Source organism: Carcharhinus amblyrhynchos, chromosome 9 (genome assembly GCF_965287045.1).
Source record: "Carcharhinus amblyrhynchos chromosome 9, sCarAmb.v2.hapA, whole genome shotgun sequence".
Lineage (NCBI taxonomy): Eukaryota > Metazoa > Chordata > Chondrichthyes > Carcharhiniformes > Carcharhinidae > Carcharhinus > Carcharhinus amblyrhynchos.
In genome coordinates, this window is record NC_137332.1 from 941,769 (window position 1) to 963,868 (window position 22,100).

General features: G+C 50.0%; 1 protein-coding gene across 1 annotated transcript in view; it reads right to left on the bottom strand.

Moving 5' to 3' along the window:
* The window catches only part of col11a1a (collagen, type XI, alpha 1a), a 443,284-nt gene that overhangs the window by 176,216 nt on the left and 244,968 nt on the right, over nucleotides 1-22,100 (bottom strand). Inside the window, exons 23-28 of the mRNA XM_080195067.1 lie at nucleotides 12,541-12,594; nucleotides 9,203-9,247; nucleotides 9,018-9,071; nucleotides 8,789-8,833; nucleotides 8,628-8,681; nucleotides 8,487-8,531 (exon numbers count right to left, since the gene is read on the bottom strand). Of these exons, the coding sequence (XP_080051193.1) occupies nucleotides 8,487-8,531; nucleotides 8,628-8,681; nucleotides 8,789-8,833; nucleotides 9,018-9,071; nucleotides 9,203-9,247; nucleotides 12,541-12,594 (297 nt within the window). The remainder of the gene's footprint in view (nucleotides 1-8,486; nucleotides 8,532-8,627; nucleotides 8,682-8,788; nucleotides 8,834-9,017; nucleotides 9,072-9,202; nucleotides 9,248-12,540; nucleotides 12,595-22,100) is intronic.

A 22,100-nucleotide genomic window follows, 5' to 3' on the forward strand; every position in this document is an offset into this window, starting at 1 on the left:
CCTTGTTCTGGGCAGAGGGATCTGGGTGTCCTTGTTCTGGGCAGAGGGATCTGGGTGTCCTTGCTCTGGGCAGAGGGATCTGGGTGTCCTTGTTCTGGGCAGAGGGATCTGGGTGTCTGTGTTCATGAATCGCAGCGAGTCGGTATGCAGGTGCAGCATGTAATAAAAAACGCCAATGGGATGTTGGCATTTATTGCAAAACGACTGGGGTATAAAAGTAAAGAAGTGTTGTTGTGATTGTACAGGGTGTTGGTGAGACCACATCTGGTGGATTGTGTCCAACTTTGGTCTCTTTAGTTGAGGAAGGGTGTGATGGCATTGGAGGCAGTTCAGAGAAGGCTCCGGGGATGGAAGGCTTGATGTATGAGGAGAGATTAAACAATTTGGGCTTGGACTCGCTGGAGTTTAGAAGGATGAGAACATAAGAACTAGGAGTAGGAGTCGGCCATCTGGCCCCTCGAGCCTGCTCTGCCATTCAATAAGATCATGGCTGATCTTTTTGTGGACTCAGCTCCACTTACCCGCCCGCTCACCATAACCCTTAATTCCTTTACTGTTCAAAAATGTATCTATCCTTGCCTTAAAAACATTCAATGAGGGAGCCTCAACTGCTTCACTGGGCAGGGAATTCCACAGATTCACAATCCTTTGTGTGAAGAAGTTCCTCCTCAACTCAGTCCGAAATCTGCTTCCCCTTATTTTGAGGCTATGCCCCTAGTTCTAGTTTCACCCGCCAGTGGAAACAACTTCCCTGCTTCTATCTTATCTATTCCCTTCATAATCTTATATGTTTCTATAAGATCTCCCCTCATTCTTCTGAATTCCAATGAGTATAGCCCCAGTCTACTCAGTCTCTCCTCATAATCCAACCCTCTCAACTCCGGAATCAACCCAGTGAATCTCCTCTGCACCCCCTCCAGTGCCAGTATATCCTTTCTCAAGTAAGGAGACCAAAACTGTACACAGTAACTCCAGGTGTGGCCTCACCAGCACCTTATACAGCTGCAACATAAACTCACTGTTTTTAAACTCCATCCCTCTGGCAATGAAGGACAAAATTCCATTTGCTTCTTAATTACCTGCTGCACCTGCAAACCAACTCCTTGAGATTCCTGTACAAGGACACCCAGATCCCTCTGCACAGCAGCATGCTGCAATTTTTTACCATTTAAATAATAGTCCATTTTGCTGTTATTCCGACCAAAATGGATGACCTCACATTTACCAACATTGTACTCCATCTGCCAGACCCTCACCCACTCACTGAGACTATCTATATCCCTTTGCAGACTTTTAGCATCCTCTGCACACTTTGCTCTGCCACTCATCTTAGTGTCATCTGTGAATTTTGACACACTGCACGTGGTCCCCAAGATGAGAGGGGATCTGATCGAGGTATATTAAATTTTAAAATGGATTGATAAATGTAGACCAAATATTTCCCCTTGTGGGGCATCCCGAACGAGAGGTCACAGGTGTAGGCTGAGAGGCGGTAGATTTAACACTGAGCTGGGGAGGATCTACTTCTCACAGAGGAGGGGTGAATTTGTGGAACTCACTGAGCCATCGCGCAGTGGAGACTGAATCATTGAATAGTTTCAAGAAGGAGATAGATATATTTCTGATAAAAGAATAAAGGGACCTGGGAAACAGGTGGGGAGGTGGATCTGAGACCAGGGAGAGATCAGCAATGATCTGAGTGAATGGCGGAGCAGGCTGGAAGGACTGGATTTGTCCATTTCTGTTCCCAATTCCGATATTCTGATGTTTCTCTGTAAAATATTCGTATCCCCTTTACAGCCTGCCTTTCCTTCCACCTTTGTATTAGCTGTAAATTAAACTACAGAGCACTCTGTTCCTTCCTCCAAATCATTCATATACATTGTGAGGAGTTACAGTCCCAGCACTGATCCCTGTGACACTCTACTGGCTACTGCCCCCCCAATCTGAGAGAGACTCCTTATCACCACTCACTGCTTCCTGTTAGTTTGGTTTTATTATTTCTGGGATGTTTAGAATCCTCTACAATAAAAAAAAGTATCTATTCAGCTCCTCTGCCATTTCCTTATTGTCATAATAACTTCCCCAGTTTCATTCTCTCAGGACCATTGCTTTCTTTTACTTTTGTCTACTTTTTAATCTATTTATAAAGCTCTAATTGTCTGTTTCTGTGTTTCCTGTTAACTTGCCCTCAGTTTACTTTCTCCTTCCTGATTATTTCTTAAGCCCATTTTGGCCTCGTTCTGAATCGAGGCTGGCGCTAACCTTTGCCAGTTTCTATGTTTCAGCTTAAATCCCGCTGACACACACCCCCCACCACTCCTCCCTTCCCGCACCACCCCCTCCCCTCCCCACCACTCCTCCCTTCCCCCACCACCCCCTCCCCGCCTCTCACCAACCCCCTCCCCTCCCCCGCCACCTCCCCCCTTCCCCCTGCCACCCTCTTCCTCTCCCCTCGTCAACCTCCCTCCCCTCCTCCTCCACCTCCCCCGCCACCTCCCTCTCTTCCCCTCGCCAACCCTCTCCCCTCTCCCCACCACCCCTTCCTCTCCCCTCACCAACCTCCCTCCCTTCCCCTCGCCAACCCCCTCCCCTCTCCCCTCACCAACCTCCCTCCCCTCTCCCCGCCAACCCTGTCCCCTCTCCCCGCCACCCCTTCCTCTCCCCCCCTGCACCTCCCTCCCCTCCCTCTGGGTTATCTCGGACCTTCCCCCTGAGTATTTCCTCCTCATTGCGGAGGGACAAACACTTTCTCAATCAGACTCACATAAACATTTTGCTGGCTTGAATTTGTTTTATATTTGAATAGCCAGAAGGCTGACTCCCTTGTGATATAATTTTATTAAGAACATATTTCTCAAATTCCACTGTACCATCCCATCAAAAAATCTCAATATTCATCATCAACTTGCCTGAAAATATTAATCCACAGTGCCAGTAAAACATTGCCGGATCTGCTTTCAGTTAAACCATCTATTTTCAATCAAATGTATCATTGAAAAATACCAAATTCTGGAAACACTCAGACGCTCCAGTTTACTTTGTACAATTTTCCATTTGCATCGACCGTCTCATTGGGAAGTTTCAGAAACACTTCCCTGTGAACGATCAGCTTTTATTTTCATTGATCAGTAAGGGCAGCAGATACCCAGGAACACCAACTGGAGGTTCCCCTCCGAGTCACTCACCACCTGGAGATCTCCCTCCGAGTCACTCACCACCTGGAGATCCCCCTCCGAGTCACTCACCACCTGGAGATCCCCCTCCGAGTCACTCACCACCTGGAGATCCCCCTCCGAGTCACTCACCACCTGGAGATCCCCCTCTGAGTCACTCACCACCTGGAGATCCCCCTCTGAGTCACTCACCAGCTGGAGGTTCCCCTCCGAGTCACTCACCACCTGGAGATCCCCCTCCGAGTCACTCACCAGCTGGAGATCCCCCTCTGAGTCACTCACCAGCTGGAGGTCCCCCTCTGAGTCACTCACCACCTGGAGGTCCCCCTCTGAGTCACTCACCACCTGGAGATCCCCCTCCGAGTCACTCACCACCTGGAGCTTCCCCTCCGAGTCACTCACCACCTGGAGGTCCCCCTCTGGGTCACTCACCACCTGGAAATCCCCCTCTGGGTCACTCACCACCTGGAAATCCCCCTCCGAGTCACTCACCATCTGGAAATCCCACTCCGAGTCACTCACCGCCTGGAAATCCCCCTCCGAGTCACTCACCACCTGGAGCTTCCCCCATTCCTTCACTGTCACTGGGTCAAAATCCTGCAACTCCTTCCCTAACAGCACTGTGGGTGTACCTACACCTCAGGGACTGCAGCAATTCAAGGAGGCAGCTCATCACCACCTTCTTAAGAGGCAATTAGGGATGGGTAATAAATGCTGGTCTAGCCAGCGACACCCACAGTCTGAGAATAAATGAAGAGAAATCCGCAGTCCCATGAATATCTGGTCATTGGAGTTAAAGACATTGCCAATGAAGCGAGGCCCTTTTAAGGGATGACCTCTGGTCGATGCTATTTGTCCAATAGGGTGACAGTGTGGGGTCTAAAACAGAGCATGGATTTTTATCGATTTACAGCTGATCACTGGGACATTCTCCAGTCCTTTCACAGATTTCCTACTTTCCACAAATCCCCTCTTTCATCACCCACCTGAGGAAGGAGCAGTGCTCCCAAAGCTCATGATTCCAAATAAACTTGTTGGACTTTAACCCTGTGTTGTGAGACTGAGACGATAAGACCATAAAACATAGGAGCAGAATGAGGCCACTCGACCCATCGAGTCTGCTCCGCCATTTAATCATGGCTGATATTTTTCTCATCCCCATTCTCCTGCCTTTTCCCCATAACCCCCGATCCCATTGTTAATCAGGAACCTATCCATCTCTGTCTTAAAGACACTCAATGACCTGGCCCTCCACAGCCTTCTGCGGCAAAGAGTTCGACAGATTCCCCACTCTCTGGCTGAAGAAATTCCTCCTCATCTCTGTTTTAAAGGATCGTCCCTTTAGCCTGAGGTTGTCATCTCTGGTTCCAGTTTTTCCTACTAGTGGGAACATCCTCTCCACGTCCACTCTATCCAGGGCCTCACAGTATCCTGTAAGTTTCAATGAGATTCCCCTCTCATCCTTCTAAACTCCATCAAGTACAGACACAGAGTCCTCAACCCGTTCCTCAGACCACAAGCTCTTCATTCCTGGGATTGTTCTTGTGAACCTCCTCTGGACCCTTTCCAAGTCCAGCACATCCTTCCTGAGATATGGGGCCCAAAACTGCTCACAATTCTCCAAATGGGGTCTGACCCCAGAGCCTTATACAGCCTCAGAAGTCCATCCCTGCTCTTGTATTCTAGCCCTCTCGACATGAATGCTAACATTGTATTTACCTTCCTAACTGCTGACTGAACCTGCATGTTAATCTTAAGAGAATCTTGACCAAGGACTCCCAAGTCCTTTTGTGTTTCTGATTTCCTAAGCATTTTCCATTTAGAGAATAGTCTCTGCCTCCAATCCTCCTCCCAATGTGCAGAACCTCACATTTTTCCACATTATATTCCATCTGCTATTTCTTTGCCCACTTTCCTAACCTGTCCAAGTCCTTCTCCAGCCCCCCTGTGTCCTTGGTACTACCAGTCTCTCTACATATCTTTGTATCATCTGTAAACTTAGTCGTGTTCAGCTTCACACACTCTTCATCTGCCTCACCTTCAGCTTTTCACACGATTTATCACCATTGACAGATCCAATGAACAAATTGTCAATGGAACTTAACATTACATCCGACATTCTTTCACTTCCCAGCCACACAGACCCCTGTCGACTATGGCAAGTTCTGCAAGACATAACGGGCTACACGATGAAGGAATGTAAAATCACCGGCTCCAACACACCCCTTCCTGATCAGCTCAATGAATTCTACACTTGTTTTGAGCAAGAGGTCAGTGAGAGCACACCCTCCACCCTGGCAGCCCTGGATGAACCTGTATCCGGGGTCACCATTGCAGATGTCAGAGCAGCTTTCTCCAAGGTCAACCCACGGGAAGTGACTGGCCCGGATGGGATACCCGGATGTGCACTTGGATCCTGTGTGGATCAGCTGGGGGGGGGGTGGGATATTCACAGATATCTCCAACCTCTCTTTACAACAATCTAAGGTCCCAATCTGCTTCAAGAAGGTGACCATCCTCCCGGTACCTACAAAGCAGCGTGGCCTTACTGACTATCGGCCGGTGGCTCTGACATCCATCATTGTGAAGAGCTTCGAAAGGTTAGTCACGGCACGAATCAATTCCAGCCTCCCGGACTGCCTGGATCCAGTACAGTTTGCCTATCGCCGCAACAGGTCCACAGCAGATGCCATCTTCCTGGCCTTGCACTCAACCCTGGAACACCTCGATAGCAATTATGTCAGACTCCTATTTATTGACGACAGCCCAACCTTCAACACCATTATTCCCACAAAACTCATCTCCAAACTCCGTGGCCTGGGCCTCGGCTCCTCCCTCTGTGACTGGATCCTGAACTTCCTAAGTGAAACCACCACCTCCTCCACCATCATCCTCAACACCGGTGCCCCACAAGGCTGTGTTCTCAGCCCCCTACTGTACTCCTTATACACCTGTGACTGTGCGGCCAAATCCCCCTCCAACTCAATTTTTAAGTTTGCTGATGACACCACCGTAGTGGGTCGGATCTCAAACAATGACGAGACAGAGTACAGGAATGAGATAGAGAATCTGGTGAACTGGTGCGGCAACAATAATCTCTCCCTCAATGTCAACAAAACAAAGGAGATTGTCATCGACTTCAGGAAGTGTAAAGGAGAACATGTCCCTGTCTACATCAATGGGGATGAAGTAGAAAAGATCGAGAGCTTCAAGATTTTAGGTGTCTAGATCACCAATAACCTGTCCTGGTCCCCCCAATGCCGACACTATAGTTAAGAAAGCCCCATCAATGAGACATTGGTGGGCTTTCTTAAGTTTCGTGTTAGCATGGGGGGGGACCAGGACAGGTCAGGTCAGGAGAAGAAATTTAGCAGGTCCGCTATGACTCTCATCATCCTTTACAGATGCCCCATAGAAAGCATTCTTTCTGGGCGTTTCACAGCTTGGTCTGGGCTCCTGCTCTGCCCAAGACTGCAAGGAACTACAAAAGGTTGTGAATGTAGCCCAATCCATCACACAAACCAGCCTCCCACTCACTGACTCTGTCTACACTTCCCGCTGCCTCGGGAAAGCAGTCGCATAATTAAGGACCCCACGCACCCCAGACATTCTCTTTTCCACCTTCTTCCATCAGGGAAAAAGATACAAAAGTCTGAGGTCACGTACCAACCGACTCAATAACAACTTCTTCCCTGCTGCTGTCAGACTTTTGAATGGACCGACCTCTACACCCTAGCTATGACTGTAACACTACATTCTGCACTCTCTGAGGGAGGGAGAGTGACAGAGGGAGAATAAGGGAGAGTGAGGGAGGGAGAGTGAAGGAGGGAGGGCGAGGGAGGGAGGACGAGGGAGGGAGGGAGGGAAAGTGAAGGAGGGAGGGAGAGTGAAGAAGGGAGGGAGAGTGAAGGAGGGAGGGAGAGTGAAGGAGGGAGGGAGAGTGAAGGAGGGAGGGAGAGTGAAGGAGGGAGGGCGAGGGAGGGATGGCGAGTGAGAAGGGCGAGTGAGAGAGGGTGAAGGAGGGAGGGAGGGTGAAGGAGGGAGGGAGGGTGAAGGAGGGAGGGAGGGAAGGAGAGTGAGGGAGGGAGGGAAGGAGAGTGAGGGAGGGAGAGTAAGGGATGGAGAATAAGTCTGCACCAATTGTGAGGCCTGTCTCCTGAAATGTTTCCAATGTTCCAGGAGAGAGTGTTCCATTGTACCTGTATCCATCCTGCTACATAGAAATTGTACCATGTTGAGAGCAAGTCATGGGAACAAGAAGAGTTTAAAAACCTCTGCAAAAATGTTTTCAATGTTTATAGGGTGTAACAATTTGAAATGAAAGCTGTAGCAGCCAATCACGCATCCTGGAGGAGTCAGTGGTGAGATCTTTGTGAGTTCAGGGGGTGATTGTCTTCCTGACATTGCACAGGAACCACAGGAGACTGTAACTGCCCAGTCAGAGGGTAACAGACATCGGTGCCCTTGTCAGTGCGGACCTCTGTGGCAATGGGTAGCCGACTACATCACCAATGCATCACCCTGGTGACTGGCCCCTCTTCACCCAACTGGATCCATTTGGATCACAACTGAGGGGGCAAAGCAGGACCAGGGGGCATCGGGTCTGCTGTCCCACACTCCCCTCCACCAAGGGTCTCATTCATTGTACTGATCTGCTGCCTTCTCTATAACAAGGTTCCCCAGGGAGGTGTGAACCTTGAGGATGCTGCGGTCCAGGAGGGAGACACCTCATCAGCAGGAGCAGGAGGGAAGAGAGAATGAAGAATTGAAGGCAGATGGAGATGGTGCTGAATAGTGAGGTGACCTCCTGCTGCCACCCTCTACAAAGAGGATCTCCCTCCTCTCCCTCATGGCCTCAGGTCCCTGTGCTGCAGCGAAAGGCTGGAATCCACAGAGACAGACACTGGTTCAGGAAGGTCACTTTCCCAACACTGTGGAGAGTTAGCAATGGGCAATATCAGCTTTACCATTGAGACTCTCATCCAAGAATCAATTGGAATTTTTTTTTATTTATTTGTGGGATTCAGGTGTCACTGACTGGCCAAAATTTATTACCCAACCCTGGGTGCCTGAAGCCTATTGAGAGTCAGTCACAATGCTGTGTCTCTGGAATCACACATGGGCCAGACTGGGTAAGGATGGCAGATTTCTTTCCTAAAGGACGTTAGTGATGGGTTCACTAATGCAAAATGTAGTTTTTTTTCTAAAGGATTCAGTTGCTGAGTTCGGTCCAATGAAATAAAAGATCCTGACAAATGAAGCTGAATATAAATGGGAAAAAATTATCATTTGATTCAATAGAATTTTTACCTTCTCTCCTTTTCCACCCTTGAGGCCACGGACTCCGTCAGCACCCTGTCCCAAACACAAACAGAGGCAGAACCGTGAGATTCCAGGCTCAGAAAGAAATTCAGCTTCTTAATACCAAAGAGAGACTTTGGTCAGGTTTACCTTCACTCCTCGTGGTCCTGGGTAGCCGATTGGGCCCTGGGGACCGGACGACCCCTGACAATAGAAATTAGCAAAAGGAGATTGTTAGCAATCAAATCCGTTCCAATCTGCGGTTGGCATGGCGATGAATTTGGGGAGCTGACGAGTGATGTGAACCTTACCTGTGCACCTTTCTCTCCAGATGGCCCCTCTTTGCCTGGGTGCCCCTGTTAGAAAATAAATCAAAGGGTGTGTTCTCAGAGCAGAGGGAGGCGTTTAACTCTGACTAAAGCACTCTGCTTTGACAAGAGTTTTTATCATTAAAGTGGATGGTTTTAAAATCCACTGATGTTTTGCAAAGGGAAAGTGAGGAGATTCTTTAGTCGGTAATAAGAGGAGTTATTGACTTACTGGAGGCCCATCAGCTCCTGCCAGGCCTGGCAACCCAGCCTTCCCCTGAGGCCCCTTTAAAACCAAACAAAATCACAATCAAATATCACAAATCCTGAAAACTGCAAGAAAATTCCAACTCTCAGGGAATCCCGTCGAAAGCAGACTGAATCCCGAAATCACTGCTGGTTCTTTTTAAGACTTACCTTCGCTCCAGGAGGTCCGATTGTACCTTGTGGGCCGGGGAGACCCTGAGTGTGGAGAGAGAGAGAGAGAGAGCGAGTGAGGCAGAGAGAGAAACTTTTCCAATCATTTCAGACCTGCATTCATTTCAGGGAAGGGATTTCCTCCTAAAGAAGTGAACTGGAACCCAACCATTTTCAATAAATCTTCACTGCCTGACTTTTTGTTTTATTAATGTTGGGAAGGAGGGTACAGTGCTGCGGCAAAGCTGGACTGGAACAGCTTTCCAGGAGGAATCTGATCCTTCTCACAAATCCCCGCAGGTGGTCCCTCACTTATTAATATTCCAAACACGATCCAGAGCTTCCCACACGCCTGTAGGCAGCAAAGCTCAGCAAGCTCACCGCGACCGCCCGCTACCCCCCAAAACCCAGCCACCCCCCCCCCCGTCCAACTGCCCACTCCCCCCAAAACCCAGCCACACCCCCCCGTCCAACCGCCCGCTACCCCCCAAAACCCAGCCACACCCCCCCCGTCCAACCGCCCGCTACCCCCCAAAACCCAGCCACCCCCCCCCCGTCCAACCGCCCACTATCCCCCAAAACCCAGCCACCCCCCCCCCGTCCAACCGCCCACTATCCCCCAAAACCCAGCCACATCCCCCCGTCCAACCGCCCGCTACCCCCCCAAAACCCAGCCACATCCCCCCGTCCAACCACCCGCTACCCCCCAAAACCCAGCCACACCCCCCCGTCCAACCGCCCGCTACCCCCCAAAACCCAGCCACACACCCCCCCGTCCAACCGCCCGCTCCCCCCCAAAACCCAGCCACACACCCCCCGTCCAACCGCCCGCTCCCCCCCAAAACCCAGCCACACACCCCCCCGTCCAACCGCCCGCTACCCCCCAAAACCCAGCCACACCCCCCCGTCCAACCGCCCGCTACCCCCCAAAACCCAGCCACACACCCCCCCGTCCAACCGCCCGCTCCCCCCCAAAACCCAGCCACACACCCCCCGTCCAACCGCCCGCTCCCCCCCAAAACCCAGCCACACACCCCCCCCGTCCAACCACCCGCTACCCCCCATACCCCCTGCAACCAGCCACTGCCACCCCCCCTCCGTCCAACTGCCCGCTCCACCCAGCCAGCTACTCCCCCAACCGCCCGGTCCCCCCAACCCCCCACAACCAGCTACCCCCCCCCCAAAAGCCCACTCGCCCCCAAACCCCCCACAACCAGCCAACCCCTCCCAACCACCTGCTCCCTGCCAAACTCAGCAATGAGCCAACCCCCCCCAACCGCCTGCTACCCCCAACCCCCGCAACCAGCCACTCCCCCAACCACCCGCTCCCCCCCAAACCCCCCGCAACCAGCCACCCCCCGTCCAACCACCCACTCCCCCCCAGAACCCCTCTACATTGCTCCCCTAAACCCTCCCTACACCTCCCCCCTCCCTACACCACCTTACCCTAGCCCAACTCCTGCAACCACCCGCTCCCACAGCCCCCCCCAACCACGTACTCCCCTCCAATTCCCCCCAACACCATCCCCCTCCAAACCCCCTCCAATCGCCCACTTTCTCCCAACCCTAACTACCCATTATGAACCACCTCCGCCACGCATTCCCCTCTAAACTCCCTTACACCGCCTCCTCCTAAACCCCACTCCCCTGGCTGGGACTCACTGGGGAGGAAGCAGATAGGATAATGAGTTCTGAGGGGCGTCTTGACCAATCCATGAATGGGATGGGAACAGAGGGATATGGTCCCCGGAAGGGGAGGGGGTTTTAGTTCAGTCGGGCAGCATGGTCAGTGCAGGTTTGGAGGGCCGAAGGGCCTGTTCCCGTGCTGGAATTTTCTTTGTTCTTCGTTCAACCACCTGCCCTCACCAAGCCCCCCACCCCACCTGTCCCACCTCTTAATCACGCACTCCCCTTCAAACCCCTCAAACAAAGAACAAAGAACAGTACAGCACAGGAAACAGGCCCTTCAGCCCTCCAAGCCTGCGCCGGTCATTAGTCCAAGACCATTTGTTTGTATCCCTCCATTCCCACTCTGCTCATGTGACTGTCCAGATAAGTCTTAAACCATCCCAGCGTGTCCGCCTCCATCACCCTCTGTGTAAAATACGTCCCTCTGATATCTGAGTTAAACCTCGCCCCCCTCACCTTGAACCTGTGACCCCTCGTGATCGTCACCTCCGACCTGGGAAAAAGCTTCCCACTGTTCACTCTATCCATACCCCTCATAATTTTGTACACCTCTATTAGGTCTCCCCTCATCCTCCGTCTTTCCAGGGAGAACAACCCCAGTTTACCCAATCTCTCCTCATAGTTAATACCCTCCATACCAGGCAACATCCTGGTAAACCTTCTCTGTACTCGCTCCAAAGCCTCCACGTCCTTCTGGTAGTGTGGCGACCAGAACTGGACACAGTATTCCAAATGTGACCGAACCAACATTCTATACAGCTGTAACATCAGACGCCAATTTTTATACTCTATACCCCGTCCTATAAAGGCAAGCATACCATATGCCGTCTTCACCACCTTCTCCACCTGTGCTGCCACCTTTAAGGATCTGTGGACTTGCACCCCCAGGTCCCTCTGTGTGTCTATGCTCCTGATGGTTCTGCCATTTATTGTATAACTCAGCCCTACATTAGTTCTACCAAAATGCATCACCTCGCATTTATCTGGATTAAATTCCATCTGCCATTTCTCCGCCTAATTTTCCAGCCTATCTCTATCCTGCTGTATTCTCTGACAATGTTCATCACTATCCGCAAGTCCAGCCATCTTCATGTCATCCGCAAACTTACTGATCACACCAGTTACACCTTCTTCCAAATCATTTATATATATCACAAACAGCAGAGGTCCCAGTACAGAGCCCTGTGGAACATCACTAGTCACAGACCTCCAGCCGGAAAAAGACCCTCCCACTGCTACCCTCTGTCTCCTGTGGCCCAGCCAGTTCTCCACCCATCTCGCCACCTCTCCTTGTATCCCATGAGATTTAACCTTTTGCACCAACCTGCCCTCCTTCAACACCTCAAATATCCTACCCTTCAACCCCCCCCAAACTAACCTCTCCAACTCCCAAATAACCCCGACACCACCCATTCCCCTCCAACCTCTTCAATCACCTCTCCTCTCCAAACTCCACACTTTTCTCACTCCTCCACTCCCTGCACAGCCTCCTCCTCTATCCTCCCCTTCTTCCAGACTCCCTTTATCTCTCACCATTTCTCTCTTTTCCCTGTTCCGATCATTACTGACCCTGCCCCCCCCTCCCCCCCCGCCCCCACCCCCACCCCCATACACACAATGACAATCTGCCCTCTCAGCCTCTAACTTACTTGTGGTCCTGGGATTCCCTGCTGCCCCGCTGGGCCCGGCTCCCCCTGAGGCCCCTACAGAGAGAGAGAGAGAGACCGTGAGAGAGAGTGAGAGAATGAGTGGGAAAGAGAGAGTTAGAGAGAGAGAGAGAAAGAGAGACAGACAGGGTGAGTGAGAGAGAAAGACAGATTTAGAGAGAAGGACAGGCGGAGAGAGTGAGTTAGAGAGTGAGCAAGAAAGGGAGGGTTAGAGAGAGGGAGACAGAGAGAGCGAGAAAGCTGGAGTGCGTGAGTGAGAGAGAGGGTTAGAGAGAGAGAGAGTGAGTGAGAGGAAGTAAGAGTGACTGAGAGAGAGAGAGTGTGAGAGAGAGAGAGAGTGAGTGAGAGAGTGAGAGTATGATAGAGACAGAGAGTGAGAGAGAATGATACACACACACACACACACACACATACCAACCCAATATCAGTCAAACTCTCACTGTCCTGGGAGACAGGAGTATTGTCTAATTTCACTGGACTAAATTCAAATTTATTAAATTCAATGAATAAAATCTGCAACTGATCCCATGAAACGATTGATGTTTATTGTAAAAACCCATCTGATTCATTAATGTCCTTTAGGGAAGGAAATCTACTGTCCTTACCCGGTCTGGCCTACATGTGAATCCAGAGCCACAGCAATGTGGGTGACTCTCAGCTGCCCACAGTTTTTTATACATTTACGACTGAAGTCAGTTCCTGTGGGTGGTGTATTCATTCAGGCTGGCCACAGAGTGTTTAAATACTGACCAATCCACTGACTCTAAGCAGTCCCGTAGGAGATCATCCGATTCCTCAGACCAACATTGCACAAATTCCTTTGACGGATTGTCCCACTTCAGTTTTTGTTTGTAAGTCGGGAGCAGCAGCACAGGCTTGTGGTCTGATTTACCAGAGTGTGGGCGGACGATAGAGCGGTAGGCATGTTTGATATTTGTGTAGCAGTGGGCTAGGACATTTCAGCCTCCGGTGGAACAGGAAACACATTGGTGATAACTTGGTAGATCTTGGTCACGATGAACAAGGCCTCGGGATGTTTTGTCTCAAGGCTATTCGTAGTGGGATATATTTCGTCCAGCGCGATCTTCATGTTCACATGAACATAAGAACATAAGAAATAGGAGCAGGAGTAGGCCATCTAGCCCTTCGAGCCTGCCCCGCCATTCAATAAGATCATGGCTGATCTGTCGTGGCTCAGTTCCACATTCCCGCCCTCTCCCCATAACCCTTAATCCCCTCTCTTATCAAGAACTCATCAACCCGCGTCTTAAATATATTTAGCGAGGCAGCCTCCACCACTTCAATGGGCAGAGAATTCCAGAGATTCACCACCCTTTGAGTGAAGAAGTTCCTCCTCAACTCCGTTCTAAACCGCCCCCCCTTTATCTTGAGGCTGTGCCCCCTAGTCCTACTGTCCTTTCTGAGCGGGAAGAGCCTCTCCACCTCTATCCTAGCCATCCCATTCATCATCTTATACGTCTCAATGAGATCTCCCCTCATTCTTCTAAACTCTAATGAGTACAAGCCTAGTTTATTCAGCCTCTCCTCATAGCTCAACCCCCTCATCTCCGGTATCAGCCTAGTAAACCTCCTCTGCACTCCCTCCAAGGCCAAAATATCCTTGCGTAAGTACGGCGCCCAAAACTGCACACAGTACTCCAGCTGCAGCCCCACCAATGCCCTATACAGCTGCAGCAAGACCTCCCTACTTTTATATTCAATCCCCCTCGCTATGAAGGTCAGCATCCGGGTGTAAACTGCCATCAGGATAACGGAGGTGAACTCCCGTGGAAGGTCGTAGGGGTGGTATTTTATCGTCAGGTATTCTAGGTCTGGGGAGAGAAAGTTGCCAGTATTGCTACGTCTAGGCACCATGAGGTGTTGATTAAGAAGCAGACGCCACCTCCCCTTGCCTTGTCTGAAGCTGATGGTCCATTCGATGGATTGAGAAGCTCTCTGGGTGTAGGACACAGTCCGGTGAAGCAGGAGTGAGCCACATCTCCATGAAACAGAGCACACAGCAATCCCTCAGTTCTCTTTAGAAAGTGAGTTTGGCTTTAAGTTTGTCTCACTTGTTTTCTAGAAACTGGACATCTTCAAGCAGTAAGCTGGGGGTGGGGGGCTTTGGGACTGTGTTGTTTCACTCTCACCTGTAGGACCGCACACTTTCCTGGAGGGTCTGCTTCTTTTCGAGCCTGGGACACAGTGAGAGTGATTTGCAATGTTAAGGGTATAGTCGTATCCAATGAGGTTCTTTGCTCTGGTCAGTGTGTAGATGGAGGGTTTGTTGTCTTGCTTACGGTTCCTGTCTCCTAATTTAAACAATGACGCCGAGAGCAACAACACCCCATCTCCCTGATTAACTCCTCATTGCAGTGAGAATGAGGGAGAACTGAGTTAGTATTTGTTTCCAAAGGTCCACTTTTGCTCCAGAGTTCTGTGACTTTGAGCTGAAGGTGTCTCCAGTGTGTCAGAGAGTATTGGCTCTGCATCAACGTTCACCCCACAACATCAGCCAGGCAATTGGATGTTCCATTTTCAGCCCAGCCATTAGAGTCACTGTGATCTCAGGCTGCTGTTTGCACTAAGCACAAGGGTGAACGTTCAGTATCCACAAAACCATCCTAAGAGTGGCCCATGGCCACAGTTCCAAAGGATGCTCAAGATCGTCCAGTCAGCCAACAGTCTGTCAGTTCCAGAACACTCTGCTCAATGTGAAGGCTGAGAACGAGGGGTTAAAACTCGGTGAACAATCAGGACCACTCTGAGGGTCACAGTGCACTTCATTGCTTCACTTGTCTGATTCTCTGCATGTCAATTTATCAGCTGCTAACCCGTCTCAGCTGTTCCTCTGTCCCCTGCTTGGAATTAACATTTCAGTGGGTGAAAGCCCCTCTCCCACCTCCCCACAGTCGTGTGAAACCTTCCCAGCTCATTACCGCCACCCCCCCCCATTCGAGCCCTTGCACTGCAGCCCAGTAAAAGCCACCCCTGCCTTAACCCCGGTGTGGTTTCTATAGAGACTGGCCTGAAATGGATGCAGTGCAGCCTGGGTCTGAGCCCTGTTAGTTCTGTCTAATGGAAGGTGTGTTCATTAATCTGGGATTCCTGTGTGATGGGCAGTTCTCCAGCTGTGTCCAGCTGTGTGTTGGTTAAATCCTGTTGCCGCTGACGTTGGTTAAAAAGAAAAAGGAGGCTTATGTTCGGATGAGACGTGTGGGCTCGGGTAGCGCACTAGAAAACTTTAGATTGGCTAGGAGGGAGTTGAAGAGTGAGTTAAGAAGGGCTAAAAGAGGACATGAGAAGACTTTGGCTGTTAGGGTTAAGGAGAATCCTAAGGCGTTCTATAGGTATGTCAAGAACAGAAGGTTGGTTAGGGCAAGATTAGGGCCAGTTATAGACGGCAGAGGGAAGTTATGTGTGGAACCGGAGGAGATTGGTGAAGCATTGAACCAATATTTCTCTTCGGTGTTCACGCAGGGGGACATGGATATAGCTGAGGAGGACACTGGGTTGCAGGGGAGTAGAATTGACAGTGTTACAGTTGATAAGGAGGATGTGCTGGATATTCTGGAGGGTCTGAAAATAGATAAGTCCCCTGGTCCGGATGGGATTTACCCCAGGATTCTCTGGGAGGCAAGAGAAGTGATTGCAGAGCCTCTGGCTCTGATCTTCAGGTTGTCGTTGGCCTCTGGTATAGTACCGGAAGATTGGAGGTTAGCGAATGTTGTCCCATTGTTTAAGAAGGGGAACAGAGACTTCCCTGGGAATTATAGACCGGTGAGTCTCACTTCTGTTGTGGGCAAGGTTTTAGAAAAAATTATTAGGGATAGGATTTATAGTTATTTGGAGAGTAAAGAATTGATTGGAGATAGTCAGCATGGTTTTGTGGCGGGTAGGTCGTGCCTTACTAACCTTATTGAGTTTTTTGAGAAAGTGACCAAAGAGGTGGATGGGGGTAAGGCAGTGGACGTGGTGTATATGGATTTTAGTAAGGCGTTTGATAAGGTTCACCATGGAAGGCTTCTGCAGAAAATGCAGATGTATGGGATTGGGGGAGATCTAGGGAATTGGATCAGGAATTGGCTAGCAGATAAGAGACAGAGGGTGGTGGTTGATGGTAAATATTCATCATGGAGTTCGGTTACGAGTGGTGTGCCTCAGGGATCTGTTTTGGGGCCACTGCTGTTTGTAATTTTTATTAATGATCTGGATGAGGGTATAGTTGGGTGGATTAGTAAATTTGCTGATGACACCAAAGTCGGAGGTGTGGTAGATAGTGAGGAAGGGTGTCATAGTTTGCAGGAAGACTTAGACAGGTTGCAGAGCTGGGCCGAGATGTGGCGGATGGAGTTTAATGCGGAGAAGTGTGAGGTAATTCACTTTGGTAGGAATAACAGATGTGTCGAGTATAGGGCTAACGGGGGGACTTTGAATAGTGTGGATGAACAGAGGGGTCTAGGTGTATGTGTACATAGATCCCTGAAAGTTGGGAATCAAGTAGATAAGGTTGTTAAGAAGGCATACGGTGTCTTGGCGTTTATTGGTAGGGGGATTGAATTTAGGAGTCGCAGCGTCATGTTGCAACTGTACACAACTCTGGTGCGGCCGCACTTGGAGTACTGTGTGCAGTTCTGGTCCCCACATTACAGGAAGGATGTGGAGGCTTTGGAGAGGGTGCAGAGGAGGTTTACCAGGATGTTGCCTGGTATGGAGGGGAGGTCCTATGAGGAGAGGCTGAGGGATTTGGGGTTGTTTTCGCTGGAAAGAAGGCAGCTAAGAGGGGATCTTATTGAAACATATAAGATGATTAGAGGTTTAGATAGGGTGGACAGTGATAGCCTTTTTCCTCGGATGGAGAAAGCTAGCACGAGGGGGCATGGCTTTAAATTAAGGGGGGGTAGTTATAGGACGGATGTCAGGGGTAGGTTCTTTACCCAGAGGGTGGTGAGGGATTGGAATGCCCTGCCTGCTGCGGTTGTAAATACGCCTAGTTTGGGGGCGTTTAAGAGATCCGTGGATAGGTTTATGGACGAAAAGGGATTGGTTTAGGTTAGGGGGTCATTGTTTTTTAACTGGTCGGCGCAACATCGTGGGCCGAAGGGCCTGTTCTGCGCTGTAATGTTCTATGTTCTATGATTCTGTCCAGCAGGAGGTGTCACAGTCAGATGCTGCTTTATGTGAATTATCCTCATGTTATTGGGGGCAGGAAGAGTTCACACACCCACACAGACACACACCCACACAGACACCCACACAGACACCCACAAACACACCCACTCACCAATACATTATTCATTGTCCAAGGATAAGCAGGTGAAATATTCGGCTGACTGAGTCTGAGGACAGACTGTTCCTTGTACAATAGACTGAGGGGTGTTTAAGAATCTGGTGCAGAGAGACAGTATCACTGCAGCCACCCACAAACCGCAATTAAAAAGAATCATAGAATCCTTACGGTGCAGAAGGGGGCCCTTCAGCCCATCGAGTCTACACCAACCACAATCCCACTCAGGCCCTATCCCTGTAACCCCACGTATTTACCCTGTTAATCCCCCTGACACAAGGGTCAATTTAGTTTGGCCAATCCACCTGACTCACACATCTTTGGACTCATGTCTATCTTTGACGGTCAGTTTAGTTTTGACACAGAGGCAGCTGAGGTTAAAGAGGTTTCCATCTAGACATTCTTTAGCTGATGAAAGGTCTTCCAGACTCGAAACGTTGGCTCTATTCTCTCCCCACAGATACTGTCAGACCTGCTGAGATTTTCCAGCATTTTCTGTTTTTGTTGACAACAGTATTTAATCCTGACACCAGGGGGCAGTTGATCTTTGAAGAGTTGAAGAGTCACCGGCAGTTTGTACAGTTTTGGGATTCACAGACTTTTTTGTGTGACTTGGGATTTTGAAGGAATCTTTTTCTGACTTCCCATCGAGTCAGTTTCACCATCGAGCAGTTGCTGGATTGTGATGGAGTCTCCTGGATATCCAAATCTTTGGAGTGGAATCCACAGAAGCTCACAATTTACGGAGATAAGAGCATTGGTTCGGTCGATGAATGTCGATGAGTTCCTGCCATCAACTGGGACATTTTTCTTGGAGTGTCTGGCAGTGAGGACCATCTCTCCGGTTCCTCTGGAAGGTCTGAAACCAGACTGTATCTGGGAGGATTTCCTCAGTCTCTGGAAGTAGCCAATTCAGGGGAATGTGCATCAGATTTTCCCAACTCCGAACAAGAGTCTCAACAGATTTGTAACATGATTTATTGCCCTTCAAGAAGAGAGTTACAACCAAGACATTCCAGAGATTGGGGACTGTCACCCATTCAAAGAGAAACTCCTCCTGTGGGCAAACAGACTTTTGTCCATTTCAACTCAGTCTGAAGATGGTTCCGGAAGCTTCAAAAAAGCCTCACATTTCCTGATAGTAAAATATTGGATCTTGGGCTCTTTTCCAAGATTCTTCTCCATATTCAAAGGGTATCACTTGTCTTTATCAATCGGGGTATAGATTACAAAAGTAGGGAAATCATGTTGGAGTTGTACAGAACTCTGGTGAGGCCACAGCTGGAGCACTGTGTGCAGTTCTGGTCACCACATTATCGGAAGGATGTGATTGCACAGGAGGGGGTGGAGAGCAGATTCACCAGGATGCTGCCTGGGACGGAGGATTTAAGTTATAAAATCATAGAACCCTACTGTGCAGAAAGAGGCCAATCGGCCCATTAACTAAAAGGGACTATAGGGAACTGGGTAGGCAGCTGAGGAAGAGAAAAGCGAAGGTAGTAATCTCAGGATTGCTGCCTGTGCCACGGGAGAATGAGGGAAGAAATGAAATGAGGTGGAGGCTGAATGCGTGGCTGAGGGACTGGTGTAGAGGGCAGGGATTTCGGTTCCTAGATCACTGGGACCTCTTTAGGGGTAGGTGGGACCTGTATAGTAAGGACGGGTGGCACTTAAATACCAGGGGGACTAATATCTTGGCGGGAAGACTGGCTAAGGCTACCGGGGGGACTTTAAACTAGAAAGGATGGGGGGAGGGAACTGTGATGGGGAAACTGGGACGGAGGAGGTTCGCTCCCAGGTAGGGGAGGACCGCAGGCAGTATGGGAGGGAGGTTAGACAGGCAGTGGAGAAGGGAAATGCCCAGACTGAGGGGCTGAAGTGTATATATTTTAATGCAAGGGGTGTAGTGAATAAGGTAGATGAGCTTAGGGCGTGGATTGCTGTTTGGGATTGTGATGTCGTGGCCATTACGGAGACTTGGATGTCTCGGGGACAGGACTGGGTACTTCAGGTGCCAGGCTTCAGGTGCTTCAGGAAGGACAGGGAGGGTGGCAGAAGGGGTGGTGGAGTGGCACTGTTGATCAGGGACAGTGTCATGGCTGCAGAGAAAGAGGATGTTGTGGAGGGACTGTCTACAGAGTCTCTGTGGGTGGAAGTTACAAACAGCAAAGGGTCGAAAACTTTGCTGGGTGTATTCTATAGGCCGCCCAATAGCGACAGGGAAGTTGAAGTGCAAATAAAAAAAGAAAGAAAAAGAAAACAAAAAAAAATACAAGATTGAGTACGTGAATATTAAGGAGGAGGATGTGTTGGAACTTTTGAATTCTATCAAGGTAGATAAGTTGCCTGGACCGGATGGGATGTACCCCAGGATACTGTGGGAGGCGAGGGAAGAGATTGCAGAGCCCCTGGCGATGATCTTTGCGTCGTCAATGGAGACGGGAGAGGTTCCGGAAGATTGGAGGATTGCGGATGTAGTTCCTATTTTCAACAAAGGGAACAGAGATAGCCCGGGAAATTACCGACCGGTGAGTCTGACCTCAGTGGTTGGTAAGCTGATGGAGAGGCTTCTGAGGGACAAGATTTATGAACATTTGGAGAGGTTTGACATGATCAGGAATAGTCAGCATGGATTTGTCAAGGGCAGGTCGTGCCTTACAAGCCTAGTTGAGTTCTTCGATAATGTGACTGAACACATTGACGAAGGAAGTGCCGTGGACGTGGTGTACATGGACTTCAGCAAGGCGTTTGATAAGGTCCCCCATGCAAGACTTCTTGAGAAGGTGAGAGGGCATGGGATCCAAGGGCCTTTGGCCTTGTGGATCCAGAACTGGCTTGCCTGCAGAAGGCAGAGAGTGGTTGTGGATGGGGCTTTTTCTGAATGGAGGTCAGTCACCAGCGGAGTGCCTCAAGGATCTGTTCTGGGACCCTTGCTGTTTGTCATTTTCATAAATGACCTGGATGAGGAAGTGGAGGGATGGGTAAGTAAGTTCGCTGATGACACGAAGGTCGGTGGTGTTGTGGATGGTCTGGAAGGATGTCAAAAGTTGCAGCAGGACATAGATAGGATGCAGGACTGGGCGGAGAAGTGGCAGATGGACTTCAACGCAGATAAATGTGTAGTCGTCCATTTTGGCAGAACCAACGGGATGAATGAGTACACTATCAAGGGCAAGAGTCTTAGTAGTGTTGAAGAGCAGAAGGATCTAGGGGTCCGGGTCCACAGGACTCTTAAATCGGCCTCGCAGGTGGAGGAGGTGGTCAAGAAGGCGTATGGTGTACTGGCCTTCATTAATCGAGGGATTGAGTTTAGGAGTCGGGAGGTAATGCTGCAACTTTATAAGACCCTTGTCAGGCCTCATTTAGAGTATTGTGCGCAGTTCTGGTCGCCTCACTATAGGAAAGATGTAGAAGCTATTGAGAGGGTACAGAGGAGATTTACAAGGATGTTGCCTGGATTGGGAGGCATGCCTTATGAAGTTAGGTTGAGGGAGCTGGGACTCTTTTCCCTGGAGAGACGAAGGTTGAGAGGCGACCTGATAGAAGTTTACAAAATGTTGAGAGGAATAGATAGGGTGGACTCTCAGAGGCTATTTCCCCGGGTTGAAATGGTTGCTACGAGAGGACACAGATTTAAGGTGCGGGGAGGGAGGTTCAGAAGTGATGTTAGGGGTAAGTTTTTCACTCAGAGGGTGGTGAGTGAATGGAATCGGCTGCCGTCAGTGGTGGTGGAGGCGAACTCGCTGGGGTCTTTTAAAAGACTTCTGGATGAGTATATGGGGTTTAATGAGATTGAGGGTTATAGATAGGTCTGTAGGTTGGTAGGTGTTGATGTGATCGGCGCAACTCGTGGGCCGAAGGGCCTGTTTGTGCTGTAGTGTTCTATGTTCTATGTTCTAACTCTGTCCCAAACACAATCCCACCCAGGCCCTACCCTCATATCCCTATGTATTTACCCACTAATCCCTTGAAGCTATGCAGCCCAGGGCACTAAGGGGCAATTTAGAATGGCCAATCAACCTAGCCCGTACATCTTTGGAGTGTGGGAGGAAACCCACACAGATATGGGGAGAATGTACAAACTCCACACAGACAGTCACCCAAGCTGGGATTTGAACCCAGGTCCCTGGAGCTATGAAGCAGCAGTGCTAATCACTGTGCTAGTGTGTCACCCTTATGAAGGAAGGTTGAGTAGGCTTGGGTTGTTTTCTCTGGAGCAGAGAAGGCTGAGGGGGATCTGATCGAGGTGTACAAG